General features: G+C 38.9%; 1 protein-coding gene across 2 annotated transcripts in view; it reads right to left on the reverse strand.

Annotated features, from left to right (window-relative positions):
- The window catches only part of TULP4 (TUB like protein 4), a 108,179-nt gene that overhangs the window by 24,428 nt on the left and 67,094 nt on the right, over positions 1 to 16,657 (reverse strand). For both annotated transcript variants that reach the window (XM_063308024.1, XM_063308034.1), the window contains 3 exons: positions 9,867 to 9,995; positions 8,160 to 8,321; positions 2,013 to 2,193 (listed from right to left, as the gene is read on the reverse strand). In XM_063308024.1, the coding sequence (XP_063164094.1) occupies positions 2,013 to 2,193; positions 8,160 to 8,321; positions 9,867 to 9,995 (472 nt within the window). The remainder of the gene's footprint in view (positions 1 to 2,012; positions 2,194 to 8,159; positions 8,322 to 9,866; positions 9,996 to 16,657) is intronic.

A 16,657-nucleotide genomic window follows, 5' to 3' on the forward strand; every position in this document is an offset into this window, starting at 1 on the left:
GGTTCCAACCAGCTCCTTTTACAATTCAGATAACCAGGATATAATTGGTATGTTCATTATAGTGGTGGGAGAGAAGGATCCAGGCTAAAATGTAACACCCTTGAGAATTCTGAAGTAGTGAAAGGCACTTACTTAAAATAGCCTCTCACAGCTTCTTAGCTTGAAGGGACATAATGCAAAGCAATCTGGGCACCTGAGACAACTCATGCAAGATACATTGGCTTCAGCAAGGGCCCACAGATGCTGGAAGTTCCTCTTTGGGACACCTCTGAAATAGATGCATCAGGAAGAGCAAGGAACTGTTTTAACTCAGGGATATGCTATTTTTCTCAGGATAAGGACCATTAGAGCTGAACTCCAGAAGGTAAGCACAGCCAAGACCAACAAAGTAGTTGGGGCAGAATGCATTAGATGTAATGATTATTTCCCATCTACACAATGATATTCTCCCACTATCACATTAAAAAAAATTACTAATTTTTGCTAATCACTAATTTTTGCAAGGACTCTGGGATCATATCCATGGCTTCAGGGGCTGCATGTACTCCTGCTTTAATTGTTCCATTGGTTGTAAGTAGGTTGGAATAGCCTAAGGAAGGCTGGTAGCAAGAGATTATCCCTTTTGATAAACAAGGGAAGCTGGCAATTAATAGCAGTCAAGCTACAGATTAGCTTTTGAAATCAGTAAAGTAGTTGCCCTTTTGAAATCCATGCTTATTGTCTGGTGTCTTGATTCTGGGAACAGAATAGGGTGGAAGAACTGATAATGTGAGCTCATCTAGCTGTTCAATAGCTTCAGACAAACAATTCCTTTGGTTTGTGCTTTTGACTGAAAAATGGTGTCCAATTAAGCAAACTGTGCATGCAATGTGCAAATACAATCCTCAGATGTGGAAAAATGTAAAAATCTAATTAATATACAAATTATGCATCTCTGTTTGCAGATGACCTAAACATTCAATGCCCTTGTTTGAAAAACATCTGCAAAAATGAGGTTTTTCATATCACTAGATTTATCCAGAAGAGGAATCATATGCCAAAATACTACTATATCAAAATAGAAGAAGACACCTGATAAACCAGAACTAAGAATTTCACAAGAAAAATACGCAAGAATAACTCCCCAGGTGTTGTTCCTCAATAACTGGTATCCAGCAGCATATTGCCTTTGATCCTGGTAATAATTTTGATCCTAACTAGTAACTATTGATAGTCTGATCTTCCCCAAGTTCGTTTTATTCACTTTTAAACTCATAAATTAGTGGCGGTGACCATTACTTATGATAGCAAATTCCATAGTTTATCTATGTATTTTTTGTCTAATATTCTTCATTCATATACTCAAGGAGTTCTTGAGGAGTTCTCAAGAATTTGGAAGCCTTTTCTCCTGTTATGAAGATGTGTTGACTCCTGAAAATAAATCAGAGGATTATAGAGTACCTCTTTTATCAGCTTTGCTGATCTCTCACTAGGTGACTATGGATTGTAACTGAAGCCAGAGTTCCAAAATGCATGTGTATGTATGTCTGCAGAAGGCATTGGAAGAGAAAGAGATAAAGCAAAAATGCAAAATTTAAGGGTGTCAGGAAGAAGCTATTAATCTATAAACGCCTTCCTCAACCTGGGACTTTCCAGATGGGTTTGAAATACAATTTCCAGCATTCCTAGTCAGCATGTTGCAGTCCCAACACATCTGGAGGGCATTAGGGGGGAAAGATTGATCTACAAGATATAATTGTATAGACAGAAATGCATTACATTATACAAGTAGGAGGTAGATGAGTCATACAGGATGTAATGGTAATTTAGTGTCACTGGCAAACTTAAAATTAAACAATCCTTGCAGTTCAAAATTCCTTAGAGGAGATGCAACTTTTTGTAAGGATCTGCAGAATGCTCCAACAAGAATGTAAAAATAAATAAATAAATAAATAAGAGCACTTAATATATAGTTTTACCATCTAGGTGAGAAGCAGAACATAAACAAACACTGAACTTAAAGGAAAAATGACCTTGTGGTGGGGAATAATCATCTGAATCTGTGTCACTCTCACTACTATCTTCCACCAAGAAACTTGGGTAGTTCCAGGACATACTAAGGATGCCGTCGGACTCATGGAGAAGAACGTGTGCCAGCATTCGGCCATGGCAATCCATAACAATAACCTGACCATCAGCAGTACCAAATAAGACCTAGGAAGAAATATACCATTGTTAGCAAGAGTATAAAAGAGGTCCAAAATTTAAAAGGCTGAAACAGCTTTCAGTCCTTTTATATCTCAAATAATCTTCAGATTGTAAAATGCTGAACAGTCCATGTTCATAATGGATACAAACTAGATGTTACCAGAAACATCTTTATTGGCCCCAAGTAAACTCATGACTTGAAAATGCATATTCCCACTAAAGTCTATCCTATGATAAAACAAGCTGACATTGCCATGATGATTTCTCTTCCATAAACATCTAACGTTTCCCGTTCTGAAGTTTCTTCTTCATCTTTGCTGTTTATCCTCTCCTTTCCCACAGAATGTGTCCCTTCCTCCCTGTTCCTACAGTATTTAGCATTCTGGTTTTCTTTCATTTTTCTCTCTTTTTCAACCTTTGGCCATCTATACACTTCTTGCCAACACGCCACATTTTGACTTGGAAAAGCCTTCTGGCATGGAGTCTAAAATAACAGCTAAAGACATACTATAAGGTGCTTCTGAAAATTTAGTTCATTCCTTTATGTTACATGTAGTTAAACACTTCAGGCAGATCAAGACCTGGTTACAAAATATTAAGTAACTGTACGCAAGATGTGTGGTTTAGCAGCAATTTATATAGGATTATGGATTTGAGCACAACAGAAATTTGACCAGTGAGTAACCAACTATGCCTCTCCCTGCAGGAAAATTGATAGGAATTAAACAAATGAAACTGGAGCATTATAGTATAAGTGGAATAGGAAAGCTACAAGCTGAACAATCACAAACAAAGGAAAGTTCCCACCCACAATGTCAAATACAGAATGGATAAAGCACAGCTTTTATTTTGTTTTTAAAAAGCAGTTAATAGACAGCCATCACACATCATACCAATGTCTCCCCCTCAAGCTTCTTTTGTTCTCTACTGCACTGAGGAAGCTATGGCTTGCACATTTTCATTGATTTTAGAAGACATATAACATACTGCAGGAGGGAAGTCACATGTGGAAAAATATACAGGCAGACTTCTGCCACAGCATCATCCACTTTCATGGAAGTCTTCACAGGCTGCAATACTAGCCTTCATTTATACTGAATTTTGAAACCTAAATATATTCCAGAGGCTGTTCAAGGAAATGAAAAGGGATAGGATGATGTCTTCTATCACACACTGTTCAATACTTCCTGTAGAACAAACAACATTCATTATCTATTGCTAAAAATGCTGAAGGATTCTTGTAAGGTGGGCTATGTCATTGCCAACTGCTCAATTAACAGCACCAAAGAATTATTACAGAACCAGTGTGGTGTAGTGGTTAAGGTATCAGGCTAGAAACCAGGAGGCCCTGAGTTCTAGTCCTGCCTTAGGCACAAAGCCAGCTGGGTGACCTTGGGCCAGTCCCTCTCTCTCAGCCCTAAGAAGGAGGCAAGGGCAAACCACTTCTGAAAAACCCTGCCAAGAAAACTGCAGGGATTTGTTCAGGTAGTTGCCAGGAGTCAAAAACTGACTTGAAGGCATAAAAAAAAAAAAAAAAAGTTATCAACCAATAGTTGTTGCTATCATTAGCTTGACATGTGTTTTCTAATTGGTTTTGATGGATTGTTTTATTGCAATATTTTGAACAAGAAATATGTTATATTTCATATTTTGGAGATCCTTTTGACATAATATAATCTTGTGTATACTTCCCTAGGAATGATAGTAGTAGGGCTTACTTCTAGGTAAACATGCAAAATGTTGCATTGTGCATATACCCACCCTTAGAAAGTAAGAAACAAATAAAGGTATTAGCCTGAATCAATGCTGAGAGGTATAATTTTGAGATCTGCATCTACGCCTCTTCTGAGTCATCCAACCCTACAAGGTCACTGACAATTCTGTTATTCTTGTTTCTCTGGTGTACTATATAATTAGCATGCTTGTGGTGTTGTAACTGCCTTTCTTTGAGCCTGGCAGGTAGGTAGAGGTGTAGTCAAACAAGGCTTCTACTTCCTCAGTGACTACTATGTTAAATATGAGGTACTGGCTCTTGAGAGGTTTTTAATCATTGTGGTTAGCTGTACCGTACTACAACAGTAATTCTCCAAATGTGAGGTAGGCCCCTAAAAGGAAGTGCAGAACAGCTGCTGGGGAGATGGGAAAAGACCGTTCAGGAATACTAGGAGAAAGGTTTTACTCATAATCAAACTGTACTTGGGAAGTGGTTTTCTGTGAAAAACAAAGAGTGACCAATAAGCCACCTTTCTTTGGTTTTGTTCTTTTGGTCATGGATACGATGCCAAAAGACTATAAAGGAGCCATTTAGTAGAAAACACAGGCTAGAAAATTACCATCTCTCCCCTAACATCTCAACAGATCTACAGTAAGAACTGGGGAAAATACAACACATTCTTTCAGTCAGACTGGGTGAAAGGGTAAGGCCCAGGTGAAGGCATCCCAAGTTGAAAGTTAGAAAGACAGTTCTCCAGCTCCAAGTCTCTACTCAATCAATAACTCAGAGGGATGTTCTGGGATACATTTGGTTTACACAGCAACCCAAGAAGATACGGCACTATAGTGTGCACCTACAGTATATTCCAGAAAGCTCTGCAACGTGTAACAAGTTCTTTGATAAATTAGTTGATATGTTTGATCCATTTGTTTGATGTGAAAAGATTTCTCAAAGAGATGTGAAAACTACTGAACTAACAAGTATGCTAGCCATTTTTGTAACTTTTTTTTAATCCATTCAATCATGTCCAGTTCTCGGAGACTGCCTGGACAAGTCCCTGCAGTTTTCTTGGCAAGGTTTTTCAGAAGTGGTTTGCCATTGCCTCCTTCCTAGGGCTGAGAGGGAGTGACTGGCCCAAAGTCACCCAGCTAGCTTTGTGCCTAAGGCAGGACTAGAACTCAGGGCCTCCCCGTTTATAGCCTGGTGCCTTAACTGTTACACCAAATTGGCTCTCTCTTTTGTAACTTAAGCAATGAAATTCTGAAATTGCTATTTTTTTAACTGAGTTTTGTTCTTGTCCAGACAAGGGAATGTTCACCTCCTGTGATTAGAAAAAAGCTTATGAACTTTGCCTGGTTGCAATCCAAGTACATCAGTCAACCCCCCATTTGCCATCCCTGTCTCTCAAAATCCATTGTTTGGATTTGGCTAAGGCTTTTAAAGCCCACCTTCTTGATTTAAGAGACAAAGACATTTTTCTTTACATTTTGCACTTTATACGAGCAGCAGTTTCAGACAAACATGAGGCTGTTGATTCAAGCAAATGTGGATGGCCAATGATCACGTCTGCTAAAAAAGAAGCATTCTTCAGGACTCACCCTCCAGTCCTATGCACATTCATTCAGGTGGAAAGCCTACTCCATGCAAATCATTTCTGAGAAAATGTGCGCAGCTATGACTCAGTGCACAGTTGTTCCATTCCACTCATCTTTGAAAGAAAGATGAAGGAAAGACCTGCCTCAAAGAACTGAGATAAATATATAAAAACATCCCCCCAACTTGACACCCTCCAAACAGTACACCTAGTTGCAGTTCAATACATCTGGAGGACACTAGGTTGGGATAAGTTGGAGCGGTGTTTCTCAACCTTGGCCACTTGAAGATATGTGGACTAACTCCCAGAATTCCCCAGCCAGCAATGCTAGCTAGAGAATTCTGGGAGTTGAAGTCCATACATCTTCAAGTGGCCAAGGCTGAGAAACAATGAGTTGTAGTATAGGGAGATTTTCACACAGTGATAGCATCCTCATATTTATAGTATAAGAAACTGCAGCTTAAGATAAACAGTTAAAAGAAGGAAAGAGGAAGCCAATCAAGAGACTAGCATTATTTCTTTTCAATTTCATTAATCATTTCGTGGAATCTCATAAACATCAAGCATAAACATCAAGCATGTTCCCTGTTTCTATAATTCATAACCATTTAAAAGCAAGTCGGTCTCACTAAAATATACTTGAACATTCTAAATACAGAAAGAAAACCATTTACTGCAGCCAATCCAGAATGTGAAACACTGGAATAAAACATGCATGAAACACTTAGCATCAGTAACCAGAAATCATTATACTGAAATAACAAAAACGACACAAATAACAACACAAAAACTTTCCGCAATAATTCAGAATATTATACGGTGGAGTGTTTTGTTTATACAAACAAAAGACCTGCTCAAAATATAACTCAAGTCTTGTTAAACCTGAACTTTCTAGATGCCTCCATTATTGGTCATTACAGCTGCCATTTACTAAAGCAATTTAATTATTGCTGCCATTTTGGTGAGATGGGCGGCTATATTAATTTGAAAAATAAATAAATAAATCCTACACATCTCAACCATACTGTCTAATTAATAGCTTTTTATTCGCTATTCTGTGTTCTGTGTCATTAACAATTAAAACACCGTAATTTGTATTGGAATAAACAGCGTATTTGAAATTGCAGCTTATAAAACCACTTTGAACACAGGAAGAAGAAAAGCAGTATTTCTTGCTACTTGCAGAGCAAAAAAGGGTCCAAGACATCAGATTGAACTCAAAGGAACATAAACTTCTGGAGAGCCAGCTGATGTTACTGAATGCTACTGCTTGATAGCAAAAGACTGGTTTTGATATTTTAAGGGCTCTGAGAAGGAGAGGCTCATAGTGAGGATATATAAGGAAAATCAGAGGGTAACCCCCCCACTCCTTTGCACATCAATTAACAACAACAAAAATAAATGATTTATTCTTATGTATATACATTAAACATATGATTTAGGCATAGTAGATTTTGCATCCCAATAACATATTTTTTAAGAATTGGGACAACCAGCTTTCATAGTTAATTCATTCATTAAAGCTCTGAGAAATTACCATACTCTGCCTCTGCATTTTGAATCTTGCCAAATTCTGTTCTGCTAAAAATAACGTTTTCTCTGTCTTCAGCTGTAGCTTCATCTGTGGTCAAGTCGAAACATCTGTTGCACAGAACAATAAGTATGGCTATTCTAAAGAATCCAGTTTTGTGTCAAAACTTCAATAGCAGTTTACTCCTACATTTGTACCAGCTGCAGTGAATTTTTAATAGATAAAATCGTAGTAAATGTAACAGGGATCAGAGAAGTAAGGATTTATTTCACTGACTAAATTTGATATCAATAACTACAAAGCAAGCTAGCAAATTTGTGTACTGAGCTTAACATTCTCAATTAATTGAGAGCTGTGTAGAATTGTAGCTAGATAGAACTCTGAAGTTGCCAAGAATTTTCTGATCAAACTGTAGCAAGATACAAATTGGTCCATCCCAAAGAAATGGGAGCAATTTTTTTTCTCTCAGCATCAAAATGAAAAGCTAAGATGCACCTCTGTAAGAATGAAATAAAGATAATATTTGACCACACGTGTGTAGTGATGTCATAATGGAATTGCTGCCATTACATACTTGTGTTGTGATGTCTACGCAAATATGTCAGTCATGGCATTTGCATTATGATGTCATTATGTCCTTATATTTTTTGCCCCTGCATTTTCCCCCTATGGATGCCCATAACTAGTATTTATACATCTTTCAATTATCCACTGCGGACTGTGGATATTATGGACTGACTGATTTTCAAAGCCTTTAAAATAGCCCCTGATCTGAGTTTCAGATCAGAAGTCCACCAATACATTTGCCAGTTCACCTATGAGTATAACCTGCTGAGCTCAGAGGGGGTGAAGGATACTGATGACCATACTGAAGAAGACAGCATTGCCACGGCTTGACTAAATATGCCCACAAGTCTCTAGCAACTTCAAACATTCTAAACAGTTCAAGTTGATGTATACAGGAATGTTTACAAGAATGTCATTTGTATTATCATCAAATACTTTTTTATTGCATTATGCTTGAGGAATACAAATAAATCTAAAGTCTGCCTGTTTTATGAACAGTAAAAATGAATGGTTAACAGTAAAATAAAGACAGAAAGGTGTAATTCTTGCTTTTAGGGGAAAATTACCTGTTGATCATCAGGTGTCCATATGCCACAGGTGATCTGACTCTCCAAGTTAATCTCCGAAGACCAATGTCTTTGTCCACTGACTGATCCAACCAGCACAAATCCATCTCTGTAGGATATAAGTGCTTGTGTTCCATCATGGCTCCATGTAAAATCGCTCACCTTAACATATAAGGTTAGGCATTATTTTGACTATGGATTCCAGTCTTTTTTAAGAAGCATACAACATAAAGAAATAAATAAGAATTCAATCAATTAACACCCATATTTTCTGGGGTTTCCAGTTCATAAGCTCATCAAATTTCCTTCATAAAAAAGGCCCACAAGTAAGAATCATCAGTGCCAATAATTTGACAATGCCATCGTATTATATCATCTTATAGTTCAGATTTTAAAGTGCTCTACCTTGTATCCGCCAGATTAAATGTAATACACCAAAGATAAAGTTTGAACTCCCTAGAATAAGTAGCTATGTACTAAATCTTTCCTACTGAAATTTATAAGATTTTTAAATGGTCAACATTTAAATATTTTAGGGTTCTTTAGTTTTTTAAACATACGAAGATTCAATTTGAACATCATGCTAAACTATGGTTTAACCATAACTTATTAAATATGTTGGGTATGAACAAAACACATGATAGGCTACCCTTGAAATGCTCTGAGCCCAGGGTTAGAATGGCCATCAGCCTATTAATATTCAGGTGGATAGTTAAAATCCTGCTCTTCTCTAGATCCTTCAGAGAACAAGCATTACTGTTATGTCCAACTTGTAGGTATGTTATCCAGGGAGTTTATATAAGATAGTTTCAGTGAAATTGTTGATTTTTTGAAAACTCTTGAAAATTGAGCTATTTCAGACAGCTGACTTGATGTTGCTATCTCTATTTTTATTTTCTATGATTATTATGGTTGTTTTGTTGCACTGCTTTATTGATTCTATTTATATGATTATTGGATTATAAGATTGTCCTGTGGATGTTTTAAGGTGTATTATATCTTCTGTGTAAGCCAGTGCAGAGTCTTGTGATTGTGCCAGCATAGAAATATGTTTAATAAACAAATTGCAGTTTGTTTTGATATTGATAACTGATGTCCTGGTTTGGCAGTTATCTGTCATTCTACTATGCTGCTTAAAGCCTATGGCCAAAGTGGCATACACATTTTGCAAATGAAAAATAAAATATATGACTCACCTTGTGAGTGTTCCTGGGTAAGAAACACAAGATGTCACAAATATATACTAGGATTAGCATCACAGTTACATGGCATGCTATTGCTACTTGGAATGGTAACTACTTACAACTGAAGTAACAAACATTTCATTGGAATTTCAATTATTATATAGGGAAAAGTTATCAATTACTGTAGGTAGATCCATGTAGACAGCAGAGTGGAAATAGGCAGCGTGAGACTCCCCAAAGCTTTATCCAGTACACTCAGCCTCTTGTTCCATTTGTCCTTGTGGTAATTCACTCATAAACATTTGTTTCAGATTGTATCCCAGAAACAGCATACTGTCCTTTTGCTACTTGCCTCTAGTATAAGCTATAGAAAACATGCTAATTTTACATGGCTTTCAGGTAAAACATTTCTCTAACAATTGCATTTTCATACTTTCCCTGGGCAGTTTCCCTGCCCCCCCCTCTTGTTTTCTTGTCAAAGTCAAGACAATTCCCAAGACAAACCCACATGGTGATTACTAACCTGTGCTCCACGATCGTTCACAAGTTCCACAGACCATCTGCCTTCATACTGAATCCAAACAAATATTCCACCATCAGCATCACATGTTGCCAGCTTCTGGAATGGTTCATTCCATCGCACAAGCACCACCTAAGATTTCAGAAAGTACAATTTTTCTCAAATTTTATTCTAGGTGCCAACAGATAGTTTATTAGAATTTCAATTATTATGTAGAGAATAAATAAATGGTCATTATTAAATTCCAAGTTAGGACTACAAAAATTAGAAGTGTTCACCTTAAGAATTCTGCAAGTGAAAAAACAACTAAGAATATTCATGAGCATATGTGTAATATAGTTCAACTCTTTCCAATACTTAAAATGGAAACAAAGGAACTTTCTTATAGGTAATCTTCTCTCTGATCATGAAAACAGCTATACTCTCTGATATCAATACACTGCTTTCTACTCAATTCAACTCAATTTTATTACCTGTGGAGGTGGGGAATTGGGAGCACTGTGCTATGGTGGTTCAGCTCCTACTTGAGCAGGTATGCCCAGATGGTGATTGTGGCAAAGGGGGAGATCAGACCCACAGGCACTTCATTATAGAGTGGCCAGGATTCAGTCCTTTCCCTGGTCAACCACTGGCTCAGGGACAGGTATCATCAATATGCAGATGATACTCAATTATACATCTCCATCCTGGGCCAGATGGGAGAAATGGGAGAAACCATGATCAGGTGTCTCGAGGCTGTCAGGGTCCGGAAGGGGGAAAACAGGCTCACAATCAACCCAAGCAAGATGTAATGGCTGTTGATTCAGAGGCCAACTGATTCCAGAACTACACTATCTTTGGCTCTTGATGAGTCATGCTCTGCAGAAAGAGTAGGCTCACAATCTGGGAGTCCTCCAGGATTCACGGCTCCTATTTGAAGAGCAGGTAGAGTCCATGGCTAGGAGGGTTTTTGCACAGCTTCACCTGGTGTGCCAGTTGTAGCCTTACCTAGAACAGGATGCATTGAAGATAGTCACTCATGTCTAGATGAGATTGCTGTAATTCTCTCTACATGGGGCTGCCCTTGAAGACCACCTGGAAACTTCATTTCCTCCAGAACTCAGAGGTCCACATACTTAGTGGTCAGTTTCAAGTACAGTTCAAGATACTGGTTTTAACCTATAAAGCCCTATGTAACTTGAAGCCTGGGGATCTTATTGAAAGCTTTCCCTGATGGTTTCTGCTCACCCTATTCAAACAATGGCAGGCATTCTCTGTAAGACCTTCTCTCCTTTGGAATACAATGCGCCAAGAAGCAAGGATGGCTCCTACCCTCACAGCTTTCCAGAAGCAAGTGAAAACCTGGTTCTTCCGGAAGGCCTTTGGGGATTATCACCAGAGGTGCCATGCCAAACAATTTTTAGCTCATTAATTTCAATATCTAATCTGGGGAATTAGGTTTTGGATTTTATGATTTTAATGAATTATAAAAGTAATTTTGTGTTGTGCTTTATTTTGTAAGTTCTGTACACTACCTAGAGTCTGTTGGGTTTAAGACAATGGACACTCAATCATCAATAACAAAATGAATGTTTCTCTAACATTACCAGTTCTCAAGCCCATATAATAAAGTGTGCTGAAATGCAGAACTTATATCCTTTGACAAACATGCATTCCTCCGAACAAAGTACCAATATCTTACTAAGAAAGTTTCCTGCCAGTTTTTGGAAATGTTACTAATTTAAAGAAAAATCAATCTGGCAAGCACCTCTCCTACTTTCATGTCTCACAGTCTTCACCTGGAGAGCATTAGACTACATACTCCAATGTAGCACCATATTCAGCAGCTTTCCATTTTATTGTATCTGATAGCCCATAACGGCATTCCTGTCATATCATTAGCAGGGTTTCACAATTTTGTCAGGAACTAAAAGCTATGTGGACTTATATCTGTCCTTGTTTTCAAGAGAAACCAACCAACCATGGCAGCACATTATAGCTATGAAGTGTTCTGTAAGAGGGCTGCAAATTCAGACAGAACAAACGCATTCCAGTTCTATATAATAAGTTCAAATGATGAATTACTTTATGTAACATAATTTCTTCCCTGGTCCTCAATCTCTGCCCATTGGATGAAATGCTTGATCAAATCTGACAGCATATATCCAGGGCATCTACAACAGTAGCAAGAAAATAGTGAAGGAAAAAACTTGTGCAGCAAGAAGAGAATCCAGCACACAGTTTGGGATTTGTTTTCATGCAGGGCCTGTTCCAAAATATGTTTCTAATTGAAAAGAAGAGCTGCCGTTTCATCATTGAAAAGGATCTTGAAAGAAGAGGCTATGATCTAAGAGGGAACCAATCCTTCCCATCCTCCCCAGTGGCAAGAACAATTATTTGAAATATTATTGATCTGCAGAAAAGCCAGCAAACTGAGCATGTGGGGAGCCAATTCTCAAACCCAGTTCTCATTCCAGGATGAAGGAAGATTTCATTTCAAGCCTCTGATTCTATCCAAAAGAGACAGGCAGCACAGCTCCAGTTAAGGCAGCAGCTGGACTTGGCTGAGGCTATATATAAATGGGCAGCTGATGCTCATAGGCAAGAAGGTATCAGAATTCCTGTGGGCAATTTGGTATGGCTTTCCACTAAGTTTTAGCCATCCATCCATGAAACTGGACTCACAGTTAATTGGCCCTTTCCTTGTGTCTGCTCAGATCAGGTGGCCTTCCATGTGCAACTGCTTGCTTCTGTGAAAATACACCTGGTGTTTCACCACTCTCTCCTTTTATGGGTGGGGCCTCCTTGTCCCTTGCATTCATCAACTCCCCACCCTACCCCCAGTTCTGGTGGATGTGGAAGAAGTATACAAAATGGAGTGTATCCTAGGTTTTAGATGCAGAGATTGCATCTAAAAGAGATTAAGACAGAGATTGTGGAAAGTAGTGGCAGATGTACACATACCCCAAGTGGTTTGCCAGTTCCATTTGAAATTTCCCTAGAAGCCTTGTCCCCCTGAGCTGCCTCCTGCCTCACCAGACTTTCAGAAACAGGAAGGAGAGAGTTCCTTGCCCCCACCTGCACAACTTGCTGTTCAGACTGAAATGAGTCTGGGGAGGGAGGGCCACATTCCATCTTTGGTGGTGTCTTCCATTTCAGACTTGTCTGTTGACCTTGAGGAGATGCCTGACCCATCTTCGTGGGGGAGTAGGGAGCATCACTCTCTGTGCTTTTAGTGGTGGAGGGGGAAAGTGAGTCTGAAGGGGAAGATAGTGTGATGGAACATCTATACCTTGGAAACATGTAGGATGGAGCAAAAGTGTTACAGGAGGGAGTTGGATCCTTTACAGAATAGACTGCCTAGTTCAAAGGAGGGGGAAAACCAGGTAAAAAGAACAACTCTGCCTGAGTTACACTAGGTATAATTGGGGCTGGAGAACTGCTTTCATGGGCTTTCAAAATTCTGTTACATTGCCCTATTAGCAATAAAGTTCTTTCCAGAAATCCAAGTGATTGTTGTTTCCTGAGTTTGCCAGCCTTGTAAGGCTTGACAGCACCACTCTTTCATTCATGGATGCATTTACCTGCATCCAGCCTCCTGTCAGCTGTCTGGCCACTCTCACCAATCAGTAGGGCACTGAATCTACAGGTAGTAGAGCTAACAGCAGTGAGGTCCCTGTCTACTTCCTCAATATCCACAGGCTCAAACCAATCCCAGATAATTCCTCAAGATGAAGCTTCTGTCTTTTCAACTTGATTTGCCAAGCTGGCATCCAACCCCAAGCAAATGTGAGCTATTTTACCCTCTAGGGTGTTTAGTAAATTCATCAGACGGCCCAGCAGACAATTGTCCTGGTCAGTTGTTCCTCAGAGAGGCTGAGCCACTTTAAACAATGCTGCTGAGTAATAGTTTCCTTTTCTTTAAGGTTTCTTGTTGCCTTTCAGATCAGTTTCAAACAGTGCAACTTACTAAAGATTCCCTTTCTAAAGGAAACTGGAGTTGAGCTTAACACCTGATGGCTAAATGTAGACATCCATGTTGATTTCTTGGCAACCATATGGAAGTGTTTTGCTGCTGCCCTTTTCTAGGATGTTTTTCAGTTTCTAGCCTAGTCTATATCCCTTGGATTTCTTGGTAACCTCCCATCTAAAGGCAAACCAGATACAAATCTATTTGGGTTTTTCCAAGGTGAGGCAAAGTGCGTCACCTGCTGTAAGTGTTGGCTTGCATATTTTACATATTAAATATAAAAACAGTAGTGATAATGAAGAATTAACCTTTCTAAGGTTAATCATTCACAGGGATGGTAACTGTAGTTATGAAAGAAAAAGAATATCATATTATATCAATATATAATGTGAAGGCAAGAGTCACTGGAGAAGATATTGAAGGCAATCATGAAAGAAGCCAAAAGAAGATTAGATGGCTAAGTACTATCACTCATGATGCAAGAACTCAAGGAGGCAGTTACTGACAGGCAATCCTTGCAAGATGATATCCATCAGATCATGATCGGTCAGAAGTGACTGAACAACTGAATAGCAATTATGAAAATCAGACATAGATACCCAAGATGATAGTCAATATTTAATAGACCACCAGAAGCTTTTTCTTAAGAACTGCAACCAAAATAATATGGAACTTCAAAGACAGAAGAATGTGAGGCAATCTTTAGGACATTGAAAATTTACATGGTGATAGGTTATTGTTGATCAATTTACCTGAACACTATCGTTGTTGTTAGTTGCCGTTGAGCCACTTACAACTCATGGCGATCCTACTGTATATACTGTGTAACAGAACAAAGTGCTGTTCGGTCTTGCGCCGTATGCCTGACTGTTCCAATGTCTGCATCCATTGTTGCTGTAACTGTATCAATCCATCGCATTGGAGCAATAAAACCTACACCGGCCTTCCCCAGATTGATGCTTCTCCCATAGAATCATAATTAAGAATTCTACCAACTGCTTTGCAAAGAGGAAAAAGTGCACTTCTTTTCATTCAACTTCGTTTTCCCTTAGTACAGCAAATAAAAGAGAATTGTGAAATATAACCTATTTTGTTTGTGCACTTCAGTGAAATCCTGAAGGGAATTCTTTGAAGAAAGGTATGCACATCTTTCACCCAAGAGGATGCTAGCTTGCTTTCTGAACACCTGGAGGGTGACAGGCAAACACCTGCTGAAAGAATAAATCATACTTGGACAAATAAACTCATACCTTCCCTCTTTTTATCATCCTATGCTACTTTCCTGTCATGCAAACCACATACACATGCCTCTGATCAAGGGACTGGTTGCTCTCATTCAGACTTTTAGTAAGTCAGATAGATGTGGCAGAAGAGGAGAAGCAATTTTCTGCAAGATTTTTGATGGAATATATAATTATCTGAGTAAAGAAGAAATACTTTTGACTCTTTAAAAAATCTAAATGAAATGTTTGGGTTTATATTAAAACCCTTACGTCTTAAATTATGGGGAAAGAACTCTTAAACTGGGGAAGGGGAAGCTTTGCCCCAACATCCCCACCTGCCTGATTTAGAAATTGGTTACACGCTCTGCATAAATGATTGAAAGAGTCTGTAAGTACTGTCAGCTGATTGCATTTGCAAAGTTTCTGGAATGCAGGAATTCTACCATATTTAGAGTTTCTGAATATGGGCAGTTTTGTAATAAAAGACCATCCTTACAACCCCCTTTCAGAAATTTGTATACTGTACAAAAATTTCAAACAGCAGCCAGGTATGGTGGGTTGGGGACTGGGCTTGCATACACGGTCACCTGTCTTAGCCGTGTGTGTGATAGGCAAATGCTTAGAAAAACTAGTTTATCTGAAGCATGTGTGGGATTTTGACTGTGAGACAGATTTTAGGGGCCTTGGTTATACTGTGATATTGTCTTTTATGAAAATATTGTGTTTTATATATTGTGAACCGCACAGAGTCACAAGGCTGAGGTGGGTGGCCAAATAAAACAAACAAACAAACTAAAAAGCTGCTGAGAAAATTATCTCCAGGTCTGGGATAAAGCTGCAAGCGACAGCCAGCTCTATCTCCTATTTTGTTCTACTGGTTCAAGAATAGGAAATTTTGGGGGTTTAGGGCCACACTGGCTTTAACCCAGGGATAGGTGGCAGGTGCACCTAGACTTCTCCCTTGGTGTTTACCAGGTTTCTCATTGCCTGCCTTTTTTTTTTTAAAGGGTTATTCTAAATGTTAATCAAATACAGATGTTGATGTGCTACAAAGCAAAGCATCATCCTCATTTATCAGAAAGTCTTTGCATCCCACAAAGGCCCTACTGGAACACCAGAGTGAGTCTGGAGTGAGTGCCTAGTTTGCCTTCGGGTAAATAGCTGTTTTATAATGGTTTACTTCCACTATGGCAGCACTTATATACAGGTAGTCCTCACTTACCAACTGCCTCGTTTAGCAACCATCTGAAGTTATGATGGTGTAAAAAACCCAGCTTTGTGACCAACTCTCACATTTATGACCACCACAGTGCCCTGTAGTCACGTGATCACCATTTGTGTGCTTCCCAACCAGCTTGCGACAAACAGAGTTAATGGAGAATGCAGAAGTAAAATTGTTCACTGAATGACCACGGTGACTTGCTCAGCGACCAAATGGAAAGTGATGTTGTAAGTCCATCACGATCACATGATTTTCTGCTTAGTGACTGTGGCGCTTAGCAACAAAGTTGCCATTCCCAATTGTGGTCACTAAGCGAGGACTACCTGTATAGGCAAGTCTCTTGTGGAAACCATTTTGTTAATGTGCCTAGCACATTCTCACAGAATTTTAGATGTGCTCC

Source organism: Candoia aspera, chromosome 1, assembly GCF_035149785.1.
Source record: "Candoia aspera isolate rCanAsp1 chromosome 1, rCanAsp1.hap2, whole genome shotgun sequence".
Classification (NCBI taxonomy): Eukaryota; Metazoa; Chordata; class Lepidosauria; order Squamata; family Boidae; genus Candoia; species Candoia aspera.